Source organism: Ascaphus truei, unplaced genomic scaffold, assembly GCF_040206685.1.
Source record: "Ascaphus truei isolate aAscTru1 unplaced genomic scaffold, aAscTru1.hap1 HAP1_SCAFFOLD_831, whole genome shotgun sequence".
Classification (NCBI taxonomy): Eukaryota; Metazoa; Chordata; class Amphibia; order Anura; family Ascaphidae; genus Ascaphus; species Ascaphus truei.
In genome coordinates, this window is record NW_027457169.1 from 50,740 (window position 1) to 66,044 (window position 15,305).

Here is a 15,305-nt window from a genome sequence, read left to right on the forward strand (position 1 = left end):
CTCGCCCCTCCCCGTGTATCTCCTGGGGACAGGTCCTCTCTGCTCTCTCCTTGTGGGTCTGACTCACGGCTCGCCCCTCTCTGTGTATCTCCTGGGAACGGGTCCTCTCTGCTCTCTCCTCGTGGGTCTGACTCACGGCTCGCCCCTCCCTGCCTGTGTGTCTCCTGGGAACAGGTCCTCTCTGCTCTCTGTCCTCGTGGGTCTGACTCACAGCTCGCCCCTTCCTGTGTATCTCCTGGGAACAGGTCCTCTCTGCTCTCTCCTCGTGGGTCTGACTCACGGCTCGCCCCTCCCCGTGTGTCTCCTGGGAACAGGTCCTCTCTGCTCTCTCCTCGTGGGTCTGACTCACAGCTCGCCCCTCCCCTTGTATCTCCTGGGAACAGGTCCTCTCTGCTCTCTCCTCGTGGGTCTGACTCACAGCTCGCCCCTCCCTGCCTGTGTATCTCCTGGGAACAGGTCCTCTCTGCTCTCTCCTCGTGGGTCTGACTCACGGCTCGCCCCTCCCTGCCTGTGTGTCTCCTGGGAACAGGTCCTTTCTGCTCTCTCCTCGTGGGTCTGACCTGCTGCTCGCCCCTTCCTATGTGTCTCCTGGGAGCTGGTCCTCTCTGCTCTCTCCCAATGGGTCTGAATCACAGCTCGCCCCTCCCTGCCTGTCAATCTGCCTGGGAACAGGTCCTCTCTGCCCTCTCCTCGTGGGTCTGACTCGCTGCTCGCCCCTCCCCGTGTATCTCCTGGGAACAGGTCCTCTCTGCTCTTTCCTCGTGTGTCTGACTCACGGCTCGCCCCTCCCTGCCTGTGTGTCTCCTGGGAACAGGACCTCTCTGCTCTCTCTCCCCCTGGGAACAGGTCCTCTCTGCTCTCTCCTCGTGGGTCTGACTCTCAGCTCGCCCCTCCCTGCCTGTGTATCTCCTTGGAACAGGTCCTCTGCTCTCTCCTCGTGGGTCTGACTCACAGCTCGCCCCTCCCCGTGTATCTCCTGGGAACAGGTCCTCTCTGCTCTCTCCTCGTGGGTCTGACTCTCAGCTCGCCCCTCCCTGCCTGTGTGTCACCTGGGAACAGGACCTCTCTGCTCTCTCCCCCTGGGAACAGGTCCTCTCTGCTCTCTCCTCGTGGGTCTGACTCTCAGCTCGCCCCTCCCTGCCTGTGTATCTCCTTGGAACAGGTCCTCTGCTCTCTCCTCGTGGGTCAGACTCACAGCTCGCCCCTCCCCGTGTATCTCCTGGGGACAGGTCCTCTCTGCTCTCTCCTTGTGGGTCTGACTCACGGCTCGCCCCTCTCTGTGTATCTCCTGGGAACGGGTCCTCTCTGCTCTCTCCTCGTGGGTCTGACTCACGGCTCGCCCCTCCCTGCCTGTGTGTCTCCTGGGAACAGGTCCTCTCTGCTCTCTGTCCTCGTGGGTCTGACTCACAGCTCGCCCCTTCCTGTGTATCTCCTGGGAACAGGTCCTCTCTGCTCTCTCCTCGTGGGTCTGACTCACGGCTCGCCCCTCCCCGTGTGTCTCCTGGGAACAGGTCCTCTCTGCTCTCCCTCCTCGTGGGTCTGACCTGCAGCTCACCCCTCCCTGTGTGTCTCCTGGGAGCAGGTCCTCTCTGCTCTCTCTCCTCATGGGTCTGACTCATGGCTCGCCCCTCCCTGTGTATCTCCTGGGAACAGGTCCTTTCTGCTCTCTCCTCGTGGGTCTGACTCACGGCTCGCCCCTCCATGCCTGTGTGTCTCCTGGGAACAGGTCCTCTCTGCTCTCTCCTCATGGGTCTGACTCACGGCTCGCCCCTCCCTGCCTGTGTGTCTCCTGGGAACAGGTCCTCTCTGCTCTCTTCTCGTGGGTCTGACACAGCTCGCCCCTCCCTGTCTGTGTGTCTCCTGGTAACAGGTCCTCTCTGCTCTCTCCTCGTGGGTCTGACTCACGGCTCGCCCCTCCCTGTGTATCTCCTGGGAACAGGTCCTCTCTGCTCTCTCTCCTCATGGGTCTGACTCACATCTCGCCCCTCCCTGTGTATCTCCTGGTAACAGGTCCTCTGCTCTCTCCTCATGGGTCTGACTCACGGCTCGCCCCTCCCTGTCTGTGTATCTCCTGGGAACAGGTCCTCTCTGCTCTCTTCTCGTGGGTCTGACACAGCTCGCCCCTCCCTGTCTGTGTGTCTCCTGGGAACAGGTCCTCTCTGCTCTCCCTCCTCGTGGGTTTGACTCACAGGTCGCCCCTCCCTGCCTGTGTATCTCCTGGGAACAGGTCCTCTCTGCTCTCTCCTCGTGGGTCTGGCCTGCAGCTCGCCCCTCCCTGTGTATCTCCTGGGAACAGGTCCTCTCTGCCCTCTCCTCGTGGGTCTGGCCTGCAGCTCGCCTTTCCCCGTGTATCTCCTGGGAACAGGTCCTCACTGCTCTCTCCTCGTGGGTCTGGCCTGCAGCTCGCCTTTCCCCGTGTATCTCCTGGGAACAGGTCCTCTCTGCTCTCTCCTCGTGGGTCTGACTCCCAGCTCGCCCCTCCCTGCCTGTGTATCTCCTGGGAACAGGTCCTCTCTGCTCTCTCCTCGTGGGTCTGGCCTGCAGCTCGCCCCTCCCTGTGTATCTCCTGGGAACAGGTCCTCTCTGCTCTCTCCTCGTGGGTCTGGCCTGCAGCTCGCCCCTCCCTGTGTATCTCCTGGGAACAGGTCCTCTCTGCTCTCTCCTCGTGGGTCTGACTCACAGCTCACCTTTCCCCGTGTATATCCTGGGAACAGGTCCTCTCTGCTCTCTCTCCTCGTGGTTCTGGCCTGCAGCTCGCCCCTCCCAGTGTATCTCCTGGGAACAGGTCCTCTCTGCCCTCTCCTCGTTGGTCTGACTCACGGCTCTCCCCTCCCTGTGTATCTCCTGGAAACAGGTCCTCTCTGCCCTCTCCTCGTTGGTCTGACTCACGGCTCGCCCCTCCCTGTGTATCTCCTGGGAACAGGTCCTCTCTGCTCTCTCCTCGTGGGTCTGGCCTGCAGCTCGCCTCTCCCTGTGTATCTCCTGGGAACAGGTCCTCTCTGCTCTCTCCTCGTTGGTCTGACTCATGGCTCGCCCCTCCCCGTGTATCTCCTGGGAACAGGTCCTCTCTGCCCTCTCTTCGTTGGTCTGACTCCACGGCCCGCCCCTCCCTGCCTGTGTTCCCCCCATAGTGCCGTTGCAGTGACATCAAAGTTCCAAGGCCCTACTGCTTTCCTCTGTCTATGGGGGTTTGCAATAGGTACTGCAGACACGCATCTTCCATACTGTATATGTGGGGGTATTACACGTCTCTTACACAACTTCACATCTCTAACTGTCCAACCGCATTCTCTATAGGACCACCATGTGCTGTACATGCAGAACCACCATCCACCCTCACTTTCCCCTACTTCCTCCCCCTTTCCACAGGTGCTGGGCTCTGTGAAGAACAAGATCGAAGCCTTCGCCGCCTCCCAGGAGGATTTCCCCACCCTTCTCTTCAAAGCCAAGAAGTTTTTGATAGCTCGAGGGAAGCTGGACTGGTGTGAGAGCCAGAGCTCCGTGCCTGCCCTGCGGCGCTCAGACACCCTAGGTAAGGCTGTTTGGGGTAATATCTGGCCATGGGGTCGCCAACTCCATCCCTCAAGGGCCACCAACAGGCCAGGTATTAGGGATATCCCTGCTTCAGCTGCCAGGGACCCACGGTTCTCAGGGGTAACTAGATGGGCTTAACTTTTATTGTAGAGCCTGGTTACCCCCTTATCGTCACACTGACCTGTTGGTGGCCCCTGAGAACTGGAGTTAGCCACCCCTGATCTAACCCATCAACCTATTCACAGTCGTGCAGGGCAGGCCTAACTGCCGGGGGGGACAAGGTCTATGTGACCCTCTGGGTTTCTGATAAAAGAGACAAATTACATTCAGTTTGCAGATATTTTGTTTTCCCTGCAGGTAGCTCCACCTATCCAAGGCTCCTCCCTCTACCTGCAGGTAGCTCCACCTATCCAAGGCTCCCCCCTCTACCTGCAGGTAGCTCCACCTATCCAAGGCTCCTCCCTCTACCTGCAGGTAGCTCCACCTATCCAAGGCTCCTCCCTCTACCTGCAGTCAGTCTCCGGATGGCTCAAAGCTGACAAATAAATGAATGGACATCGGGAAAAACAATGTCAGCAAACCGAAGATACACCTTCTTTCCTTCTTTCTTTCTTATCATCGTGGTCAGTGGTCACGGACGAGACATAGCAACGTTTCCAAGGGAAGAGATCCTAAACCACACATCTCAAAATAGTTTAACACTTTATTTTACAAGAGCCTGAAGGAGCTCACGACCAAAGTTTGCACCACCTAAGACCATTAGATCTAACTTGCAGAACTTTCTGAAAGTATTTTTTGAGGACCTCATGGCTGCCTTGCACAGTTCGGAAGGCGAGACTTGGGGGCTTGTTGCCCATCTTGTTTAATAAAAACCAAAAATAATCCGGTGCCTGAAAACAAGTCCAAACAGATAATAAAATCTGACCATATAAAATGTCCAATCTGACATATATTTTTTTTTTGTTACTTGTATTGATCTGTATCGGTCATCTTTTCCTGGCAGCCTAACTTATAGATATAAGGCGTTGGTATTCACCAGTGTCACAGTTGCACTAATTATCATTGTACAGCTCTATATGCACATCACCCTTTTCCCATCTTGTTTAATACTCCTGGAATCATCAGGAGTGGTGGAAACATGTATTCCAGCTCCCATAGAGAACGTAGTGCATGTTTGTATGCTTCTGCATGGGCTGAAACGCATCGTGGAGACCGTACCGCTCAGCCTAATACTAATATCAGTAATGACATGTAGCAGGGGCTATGGGACAAATAATCGTCGCTTTAACAGAGTGGGTCCAAAAAGAACCCCAAAAAGATCCTATATCCAGCACTCGCTGTGGAGAGTAGAAGGAGATTACTCCATGAGATACAGAATATCTCTGCGGATGGTTTACTGACCAGAGGCTGACCGTCAGCTGGTATATATATATATATTGCTTGTGTAATACGAGCTTGAGACAAAAGGTGGCAGTGAGTGCTCATTTGCATGTCATTTCCCAGAATCCCTTGCTGCAGTGGAAGTGCTGTATGCTGGGTGACAATGGGGAAAGACAGGGTTGCAGACCTGTCTAAGACATGCAAATGAACATACAGTAATATTTACAGTGGCTATATATATATATATATATATATATATATATATATATATATACCATACGATACCGGTTGCAACACGACATCAAGGGACAGCACGCAGGTAAGTAAATCATGAATTTTCTATATTTGATAGAAGACACAAAAAACGACGTTTCGGCCCCCCAGTGGGACCTTTCTCAAGGTGGTGCGTATATATATAATTCATATATCCATATAGGACTAAAAGTGAAATAACAATAAAGTTTTAATAAACTTATTAAATAAGCACATATATTGTGTAGTGGACAAAAAATCCTCATAGGAGGCTGACCGTCAGCTGGCATATATATATAATTCATATATGTCCATATAGGACTAAAAGTGAAAAAACAATAAAGTTTTAATAAACTTATTAAATAAGCACATATAATGTGTGGTGTACAAAAAATCCTCATAGGAGGCAAGCGCCATATTAAATGTGGTTGATATATACCTCGTATTGTAAAGAGTATAATCCCCTATACAGAAAATGGGTGATAAGAGGTAAACCGTAAATATACCAACATCATATCAAGGAAAACGGTGCAGCAGCATACGTATGGTGTATATACCTCAAGGGAAACCTACCTGCACGTAGAGAAACAATAATCCATATGTCTCTACATAGGCGTAACTACAGAGATTATCTTGCGCTAGACTTATGAGTCAGTACACACCCCTTGCGAACGCTGGTATTTAATGGGGGCTTACCGGTCATACTGACTCCCCCTCCGCCTGATGAAGCGTGCCGTGTCACGCGAAATGCGCGTTGGGGATTGATGACGTCACGACGGTGATGTCCTGAAGCGAGGCGCCGCCATGTTAGTGCAGCAGCGACAGACTGATATACGGCTTGTATCGCGGCGATCCCTGGGCACAATGACCACACTCTGACACACTGCACACAAGTACACTCGCTACGATCAGCCATACTGGTTAGTGTATCTGACATGGTTGTGTTTTATTGTGTTAGGTCCCATAAGGCTGCTTATATTGTATATGAGAGAGAGATATATACCGTTAGCGTGGCACTGCAGGGTTCACCTGCTAGGGATTATTCACAGAGACGGGAACTGTTGTATTGATGCACTATTTGACATATACTTTACTCGCATACCTATATATTAGAATGAGTGAATATTAATAGCATTATTGCCTTATTCGTGTATACATGGGATTATCCCTCCATACAGCTCTGTGCTTTGTATACGGGAGATACACTCTGTAGTTACGCCTATGTAGAGACATATGGATTATTGTTTCTCTATGTGCAGGTAGGTTTCCCTTGAGGTATATACACCATACGTGTGTATGTTTGCTGCTGCACCGTTTTCCTTGATATGATGTTGGTATATTTACGGTTTACCTCTTATCACCCATTTTCTGTATAGGGGATTATACTCTTTACAATACGAGGTATATATCAACCACATTTAATATGGCGCTCGCCTCCTATGAGGATTTTTTGTACACCACACATTATATGTGCTTATTTAATAAGTTTATTAAAACTTTATTGTTTTTTCACTTTTAGTCCTATATGGACATATATGAATTATATATATATGCCAGCTGACGGTCAGCCTCTGGTCAATAGACCATCTGCAGAGATATTTTGTATCTCATGGAGTAATCACCCACCTTCTACTTTCCACAGTGAGGGCTTGATACAATTCTGGATGGGCTGCCCTGAAACGGGGGCAACTCACATTAGTGCTGTGGATCGCCATGAGGTCTACCCGAGGTTTCCCCCATCTTTTCACAATTTGGAGAAAAAGCTCTTGATCCAACTTCAGTTTTCCTGGTAGTTCCTGTAGTGTGTTTCTGCTTAGAGAATCTGCCGCCGCGTGTTGTTTGCCAGGTTTGCCTAAACAAGGATTGGAATTTGGAAGACAATCGTGTTTATTTCGCTGTAAGGCTAACTTACCTTCAGCCTGCTTTGGATCCCGGGATCTTACAAATGGGTTTCTCACGGCACATTGGTTGAACAGTAGCTGGCAGCCGTGCTGTATTATCAGTAGGATCCATTTGTCCTTTATTGACTTCATCCAAACTGTTGAATAATTCACTTGGCGTCCGACTCTGCAGTTGGGCCCCCAGGTCTCACGTGGGCCTGGGACCTCTTTATGTTCTGCTTCTTGATCATTGCCCGCGAACAAGGCTGTTCTGACCCCCTTTTGGAATAACCTTTCTTTCAGAACTTTCTAATTGTCCTACTGAATATCTTCTTCCTCTGCGTTCTTGTGGTAGGAGCAAACCACTCCCCTGGTCACCTCTGCTGTGATGGCTTCCGATTTCCAACCAAACAGAAGTTCTCCTTCAAAGGGTGGATTGAATAGATTATTTTTGGAGGCTGCGTCTGTTGACCAGGGGCAAAGACAAGCTCTCCTCACAGCCATCGATAACACCATTGATCTCGCAGAAAAACATACTGAATCGAATGAGGCCTCCGTTGCAAGCTTTATTTCTGACTGTGCCCTGACAATGGAGGATCTCGTTATGCCCTTCTCTAGAGCCTCTTTAATGTTGGCCATCTGTACTTCATGGCTTTTGACACTGAGGCGATTGCTACAGCTGGTTTTCCCGCTTGCCTGGGTGGAATTACTTTCTTAGAACAGGTTCCATTTTCCTTTCCATGGGGTGTTTGAACGAGATCAAATCTTAAAGGAGGCATGGTGGTTCACTTTGCAATTCTCGTGACAGTCACATCCACTCTCCATGTGCTCTCCATCCACTCTCCACTCTCCATCCACTCTCCACTCTCCATGTGCTCTCCATCCACTCTCCACTCTTCATGTGCTCTCCCACATCTTGGTCTCTTCTGCAAAGCGATACAACTTAGAGAATGTCTTTGCTATGTTGATCTTATCACGCTGGATCATATCCTTTATTACTCTGCGTACTCAGAAAGCCTTCCCCTTCTTCCTGGATCAAAGACGTAGTCCTGTGTGCGGATCTCCTCATGATGCTGAATCTGTAACGCCTCTCTCATTGCTCTGACTAGAAGCTCCATTAATTAAGCGTTGAAGCCAGAACCCACTTCCTCCTGATCCTGAAATTGTGAGGAACCTCGATAATTTCTTCCCAAAGCATAGTAGGGGTGCTCCTAAATCATCTGATGATGGTTCTTTTCTCCTGTCTAGGCTAGTTTTGAGACCTGAATTTCTTATGTGGTCATCTATTCGCCTGTAGATCAGCTTTCTCCTCCGACTGGGAGACTGGACTGCATCCAGGATAGAAAATGTGTCTCTCTATTTGGTAGGGTCGGCTCTGGCTGCTTTAAGACTCTCCTCACACTGCTTTCTTTTCCTCCATCGCTCGCTTCTCATATATATTGGTATTCTTTACACACTGCAGAGTTGTCACTGCTGATTTGAACATTAATTTCTCTGCTGGATGTGCCGAGATAAACCGTAATATATACTCCATCCGTGTGCTGTGCCGTAGCACGCACACGCTAATAGTTTGTGCTGATCCCCTCCCCGTGCTGGCTTCCATGATAGCAGCAAACTTAGGGGCCGCAGAAGGCCCCACCAGATTGAAATACTTCCTGGTTGCCTCTGATAGGCTGTCTACTGGAAACGCCACCTCCTGGAGGTTGCATGCAGCCCCTGTTATTAGGAAACCCCGAGGGTTCGTTTTCGGGGAGCAGAGACACAGACCCCCTCTGGACGCGACAACCTCCTTGTGGGAGATCAGATGAGCCCCTGAAAAAAAATAAAAAAGCTACACTGCAGCTGGTGGGATAGAAAAACTAACCCCAGGGGCCGTCCATCGGCGGAGCTGCGTGCAGGAAGAGCCTGTTCTGCGTCTCAGCAGTGGGTGGGATAGAAAAACTAACCCCAGGGACCGTCCATCGGCAGAGCTGCGTGCAGGAAGAGCCTGTTCTGCGTCTCAGCAGTGGGTGGGATAGCAAAACTAACCCCAGGGACCGTCCATCGGCGGAGCTGCGTGCAGGAAGAGCCTGTTCTGCGTCTCAGCAGTGGGTGCGAGTAACTCTCCCGTGACCACTGAGCAGCAAATAAGATTAAAACCCACTTTACCATTATTTACCCTTTTTGCTCTTTGAGGAGCCTGCGACATTTGCAAATAAACATTGTACAGCAAATAAAAATATCCGCACATATCAACACGGCTGTCGGCACATTCACGTCTCGGGCAGGTCTACAACCCTGTCTCTTAGAATACAGTGCATCCACTGCAGCCCGGCATTCTGGGTAATGGCATGCAAATGAGCACACACCGTGAGTCACTCTTTACTTTAAAATGCTTCCAGCAATGAAGGGTCGTACAGAGACAAATACCTGTGAAAATGGGGGTGTTCTTTAGGCCTTGGAAGACCAGGAGGTAATTATGTTCTTGTGATTCAGTGATTGGGGGCGGGGGGAGAGAAAGCGAAGTTGCAAGCAGTGGGAATTTCGGTGTCTCTATATATGTGTCTCTATATGCAGAAAAGCCATTGGCAGGGGCCATTTTTTGGTGCGGAATCTTAAAAAACAATAAAGATAAAAAAGGAATGATTGTTAGTGTTTTACTTTCTATCTGTTTCCACATACCGTAGAAGAACCCCTGTGTCTCACTGCCGATCCTTACAGCTCCTTCTCTGTCTGTCTCCTCCACAGTGAAGAGCCGCAAGCCGTCCATAGGGGAGCTGATCCTGCGTCACACCAACAGCCCCACACGGGCGCGGCAAGCGGCACAGATGGCGTTCCAGCACGTGCGAGACGGGCAGGTCCTCCACGCCCTGTCCGGGACCTCTATCTTTAAGAGCTCGACGGAGAAGCAGAACGAGGCCCTGCGGGTGAAGAACGCTGTGTATTGCGCGGTCATATTCACAGAGTTTATGAAGGAGCTGGCGGCCATCACACAAGAGCACGCGGTCACCTCACCGTATCTGCTGGGGGACACCGAAGAGTGACGAGGACCTTCTCTGTGTTTGTCTTTAGGGGACACAGTACAGGCCTCCTGTGTGTTCATCTCTGGCTGTCCTGAGCAGTGACAGCGACCCTCCTGATGTTATATGGTGTCCTCTGGGTTATGTACTTATTGACACACACTTGAGGTTCACATCCCCTGCACTATAGGGTGTCAGTCCTTCTGTCCGTTGATGGGGCTCTGAGGAACGTGTAGGGACAGACATTGAGAAACACCCCCTCACTCTCATGTTTGTTTCGGAAGATAGACAATGACCCCTTCATGGGAGGTCCTAAGAAGTGACTTTCCAAGCTTGTGGTTTTCGGAAGAGTGACAGAGCTCCTGTTCTCCCTGGGGGTCATGATGAGTGGCCGTCCCTTTCATGCTTTATGGAGTGGGCTGAGGAATGACCCAAGGCCACCTCTCGTCACCTGCTGATTCTGAGTAGTGATGGCGACTCCTGAGGAGTGACTGACGTCCTTTTATCTGGATCTTTGAGGAAAATAGCAAGAGTAACGCACACCTCGGTGGACGCCCCAGGAGTGATAGAGACATCTCTCGAGAAACATTGAGATTCTTCTGCAGTGACCATCACCTCTTTCTTGCACGGAGGACGACCACTTCCCCGTGTTCCTGTAAAATATGGAGGGGGAGGCGCCAACCCAGCCCGACGACTATTAATTTATAACTGGAACTGGCTCCCCCTGCCGCCCTCTGAAATCTGGGCTCGCGCCCTCGTCCCTGAACAAGTCATCTTTTGTAACGAGCAGGAGGAAGCTCGGAGGGGGGTTATTTTTAATTTATTCAAACCTGGAATGTTTTTTTCCCTCCTGGACGGAGCTGTCCTTGTGTATGTATATACTGTATCTGTATGTACATGTGTATATATATATATATATTTATATATACACGCTCGCACATACTGCACCTGTAAATGTAAAACAGTCATTGTGTATATGGGTATACAGTGCAATACAGGAGATCGGGGGGCTCCTTTCTAACCGCTCACAAGGGGGTTAACCCTTTGTTGCCAAGGAAGGCAGTGCAGAGGCCTCTGGCAGGACAGGGGTTACAAACGATGAGCGTTTGTGCCCACCCTTACCCACCCAGGACAGGCAGCAACAGGACAGGGATTTGTGTTCCTTTTTAGACGTAGTGACCGTGAGCGACCCCCCCCGGTGTCCTGTGCTAGGTATAACCCAATCCCAGACATCCCCCTCCCCGGTGTCCTGTGCTAGGTGTAACCCAATCCCAGACACCCCCCCCACCCCCGGTGTCCTGTGCTAGGTGTAACCCAATCCCAGACATCCCCCCCGGTGTCCTGTGCTAGGTGTAACCCAATCCCAGACATCCCCCCCGGTGTCCTGTGCTAGGTGTAACCCAATCCCAGACATCCCCCCCCCGGTGTCCTGTGCTAGGTGTAACCCAATCCCAGACAGATCCCCCCCGGTGTCCTGTGCTAGGTGTAACCCCATCCCAGACAGATCCCCCCCGGTGTCCTGTGCTAGGTGTAACCCAATCCCAGACAGATCCCCCCGGTGTCCTGTGCTAGGTGTAACCCAATCCCAGACAGATCCCCCCCCGGTGTCCTGTGCTAGGTGTAACCCAATCCCAGACAGATCCCCCGGTGTCCTGTGCTAGGTGTAACCCAATCCCAGACAGATCCCCCCCGGTGTCCTGTGCTAGGTGTAACCCAATCCCAGACAGATCCCCCCCGGTGTCCTGTGCTAGGTGTAACCCAATCCCAGACAGATCCCCCCCGGTGTCCTGTGCTAGGTGTAACCCAATCCCAGACAGATCCCCCCGGTGTCCTGTGCTAGGTGTAACCCAATCCCAGACAGATCCCCCGGTGTCCTGTGCTAGGGGTAACCCAATCCCAGACAGATCCCCCCGGTGTCCTGTGCTAGGTGTAACCCAATCCCAGACAGATCCCCCCGGTGTCCTGTGCTAGGTGTAACCCAATCCCAGACATCCCCCCGGTGTCCTGTGCTAGGTGTAACCCAATCCCAGACAGACCCCCCCGGTGTCCTGTGCTAGGTGTAACCCAATCCCAGACAGATCCCCCCCGGTGTCCTGTGCTAGGTGTAACCCGGTCCCAGACAGATCCCCCCCGGTGTCCTGTGCTAGGTGTAAACCAATCCCAGACAGATCCCCCCCCCCCCCGGTGTCCTGTGCTAGGTGTAACCCAATCCCAGACAGATCCCCCCCCGGTGTCCTGTGCTAGGTGTAACCCAATCCCAGACAGATCCCCCCTGTGTCCTGTGCTAGGTGTAACCCAATCCCAGACAGATCCCCCCTGTGTCCTGTGCTAGGTGTAACCCAATCCCAGACAGATCCCCCCCCCCCGGTGTCCTGTGCTAGGTGTAACCCAATCCCAGACAGATCCCCCCCCGGTGTCCTGTGCTAGGTGTAACCCAATCCCAGACAGATCCCCCCGGTGTCCTGTGCTAGGTGTAACCCAATCCCAGACAGATCCCCCCGGTGTCCTGTGCTAGGTGTAACCCGGTCCCAGACAGATCCCCCCCGGTGTCCTGTGCTAGGTGTAACCCAATCCCAGACAGATCCCCCCCGGTGTCCTGTGCTAGGTGTAACCCGGTCCCAGACAGATCCCCCCCCGGTGTCCTGTGCTAGGTGTAACCCAATCCCAGACAGATCCCCCCCGGTGTCCTGTGCTAGGTGTAACCCAATCCCAGACAGATCCCCCCCGGTGTCCTGTGCTAGGTGTAACCCAATCCCAGACAGATCCCCCCCGGTGTCCTGTGCTAGGTGTAACCCAATCCCAGACAGATCCCCCCCGGTGTCCTGTGCTAGGTGTAACCCAATGCCAGACTGATCCCCCCCCGGTGTCCTGTGCTAGGTGTAACCCGGTCCCAGACAGATCCCCCCGGTGTCCTGTGCTAGGTGTAACCCAATCCCAGACAGATCCCCCCCGGTGTCCTGTGCTAGGTGTAACCCAATGCCAGACTGATCCCCCCCCGGTGTCCTGTGCTAGGTGTAACCCGGTCCCAGACAGATCCCCCCGGTGTCCTGTGCTAGGTGTAACCCGGTCCCAGACATCCCCCCGGTGTCCTGTGCTAGGTGTAACCCGGTCCCAGACAGATCCCCCGGTGTCCTGTGCTAGGTGTAACCCAATCCCAGACAGATCCCCCCGGTGTCCTGTGCTAGGTGTAACCCAATCCCAGACAGATCCCCCCCGGTGTCCTGTGCTAGGTGTAACCCAATGCCAGACTGATCCCCCCCCGGTGTCCTGTGCTAGGTGTAACCCAATCCCAGACAGATCCCCCCTGGTGTCCTGTGCTAGGTGTAACCCGGTCCCAGACAGATCCCCCCGGTGTCCTGTGCTAGGTGTAACCCAATCCCAGACAGATCCCCCCCGGTGTCCTGTGCTATGTGTAACCCAATCCCAGACACCCCCCCCCCCCGGTGTCCTGTGCTAGGTGTAACCCAATCCCAGACAGATCCCCCCGGTGTCCTGTGCTAGGTGTAACCCAATCCCAGACATCCCCCCTGGTGTCCTGTGCTAGGTGTAACCCAATCCCAGACAGATCCCCCCCGGTGTCCTGTGCTAGGTGTAACCCAATCCCAGACAGATCCCCCCCGGTGTCCTGTGCTAGGTGTAACCCAATCCCAGACAGACCCCCCCGGTGTCCTGTGCTAGGTGTAACCCAATCCCAGACAGATCCCCCCCGGTGTCCTGTGCTAGGTGTAACCCAATGCCAGACAGATCCCCCCCGGTGTCCTGTGCTAGGTGTAACCCAATCCCAGACAGATCCCCCCGGTGTCCTGTGCTAGGTGTAACCCAATCCCAGACAGATCCCCCCTGTGTCCTGTGCTAGGTGTAACCCAATCCCAGACAGATCCCCCCCGGTGTCCTGTGCTAGGTGTAACCCGGTCCCAGACAGATCCCCCCCGGTGTCCTGTGCTAGGTGTAACCCAATCCCAGACATCCCCCCCAGTGTCCTGTGCTAGGTGTAACCCGGTCCCAGACAGATCCCCCCGGTGTCCTGTGCTAGGTGTAACCCAATCCCAGACAGATCCCCCGGTGTCCTGTGCTAGGTGTAACCCAATCCCAGACAGATCCCCCCGGTGTCCTGTGCTAGGTGTAACCCAATCCCAGACAGATCCCCCCGGTGTCCTGTGCTAGGTGTAACCCAATCCCAGACAGATCCCCCCCGGTGTCCTGTGCTAGGTGTAACCCAATCCCAGACAGATCCCCCCCCCCCCCGGTGTCCTGTGCTAGGTGTAACCCAATCCCAGACATCCCCCCCCGGTGTCCTGTGCTAGGTGTAACCCAATCCCAGACAGATCCCCCCGGTGTCCTGTGCTAGGTGTAACCCAATCCCAGACACCCCCCCCCCCCCCCGGTGTCCTGTGCTAGGTGTAACCCAATCCCAGACAGATCCCCCCTGTGTCCTGTGCTAGGTGTAACCCAATCCCAGACAGATCCCCCCCGGTGTCCTGTGCTAGGTGTAACCCAATCCCAGACAGATCCCCCCCCCCCCCGGTGTCCTGTGCTAGGTGTAACCCAATCCCAGACAGATCCCCCCCGGTGTCCTGTGCTAGGTGTAACCCAATCCCAGACAGATCCCCCGGTGTCCTGTGCTAGGTGTAACCCAATCCCAGACATCCCCCCCCCCCGGTGTCCTGTGCTAGGTGTAACCCAATCCCAGACAGATCCCCCCGGTGTCCTGTGCTAGGTGTAACCCAATCCCAGACAGATCCCCCCTGTGTCCTGTGCTAGGTGTAACCCAATCCCAAACAGATCCCCCCGGTGTCCTGTGCTAGGTGTAACCCAATCCCAGACAGATCCCCCCGGTGTCCTGTGCTAGGTGTAACCCGGTCCCAGACAGATCCCCCCCGGTGTCCTGTGCTAGGTGTAACCCAATGCCAGACACCCCCCCCCCCCCCCCGGTGTCCTGTGCTAGGTGTAACCCAATCCCAGACAGATCCCCCCCGGTGTCCTGTGCTAGGTGTAACCCAATCCCAGACAGATCCCCCCCGGTGTCCTGTGCTAGGTGTAACCCAATCCCAGACAGATCCCCCCCGGTGTCCTGTGCTAGGTGTAACCCAATCCCAGACATCCCCCCCCCCCCCGGTGTCCTGTGCTAGGTGTAACCCAATCCCAGACAGATCCCCCCCGGTGTCCTGTGCTAGGTGTAACCCGGTCCCAGACAGATCCCCCCGGTGTCCTGTGCTAGGTGTAACCCAATCCCAGACAGATCCCCCCCGGTGTCCTGTGC

At 53.6% G+C, this 15,305-nt stretch overlaps 2 protein-coding genes across 5 annotated transcripts in view; both read left to right on the forward strand.

The window, feature by feature from the left end:
- The first annotated feature begins 3,162 nt into the window (after positions 1-3,162).
- Positions 3,163-15,305, forward strand: part of LOC142486382 (FHF complex subunit HOOK-interacting protein 1B-like) — a 75,034-nt gene continuing 62,891 nt past the window's right edge. For 3 of the 4 annotated variants that reach the window (XM_075584977.1, XM_075584976.1, XM_075584978.1), the window contains exons 1-2: positions 3,163-3,532; positions 9,774-10,915. In XM_075584977.1, coding sequence (XP_075441092.1) covers positions 3,316-3,532; positions 9,774-10,069 — 513 coding nt within the window. In that variant the 5' untranslated portion in view covers positions 3,163-3,315 and the 3' untranslated portion in view covers positions 10,070-10,915. Of the gene's footprint in view, positions 3,533-9,773; positions 11,439-12,147; positions 12,183-15,305 lie in introns of those variants that run through there. The other variant, XM_075584975.1, reaches the window with a different exon arrangement.
- Positions 10,337-14,417, forward strand: LOC142486384 (uncharacterized). Its single transcript, XM_075584979.1, has 5 exons — positions 10,337-10,395; positions 11,439-11,663; positions 12,017-12,192; positions 12,561-12,831; positions 13,187-14,417. The coding sequence occupies exons 1-5, from the start codon at positions 10,337-10,339 to the stop codon at positions 13,500-13,502; spliced, it is 1,047 nt and encodes a 348-aa protein (XP_075441094.1). The 3' UTR covers positions 13,503-14,417.

Coding starts and splice junctions, on each gene's coding strand:
- LOC142486384 (XM_075584979.1), top strand. CDS start 10,337: ATGACCCCTTCATGGGAGGTCCTAAGAAGTGACTTTCCAAGCTTGTGG. Junction 10,396..11,438: donor AGCTTGTGGTTTTCGGAAGA/GTGACAGAGCTC, acceptor GTCCTGTGCTAG/GTGTAACCCAATCCCAGACA. Junction 12,193..12,560: donor CCCCCGGTGTCCTGTGCTAG/GTGTAAACCAAT, acceptor GTCCTGTGCTAG/GTGTAACCCGGTCCCAGACA.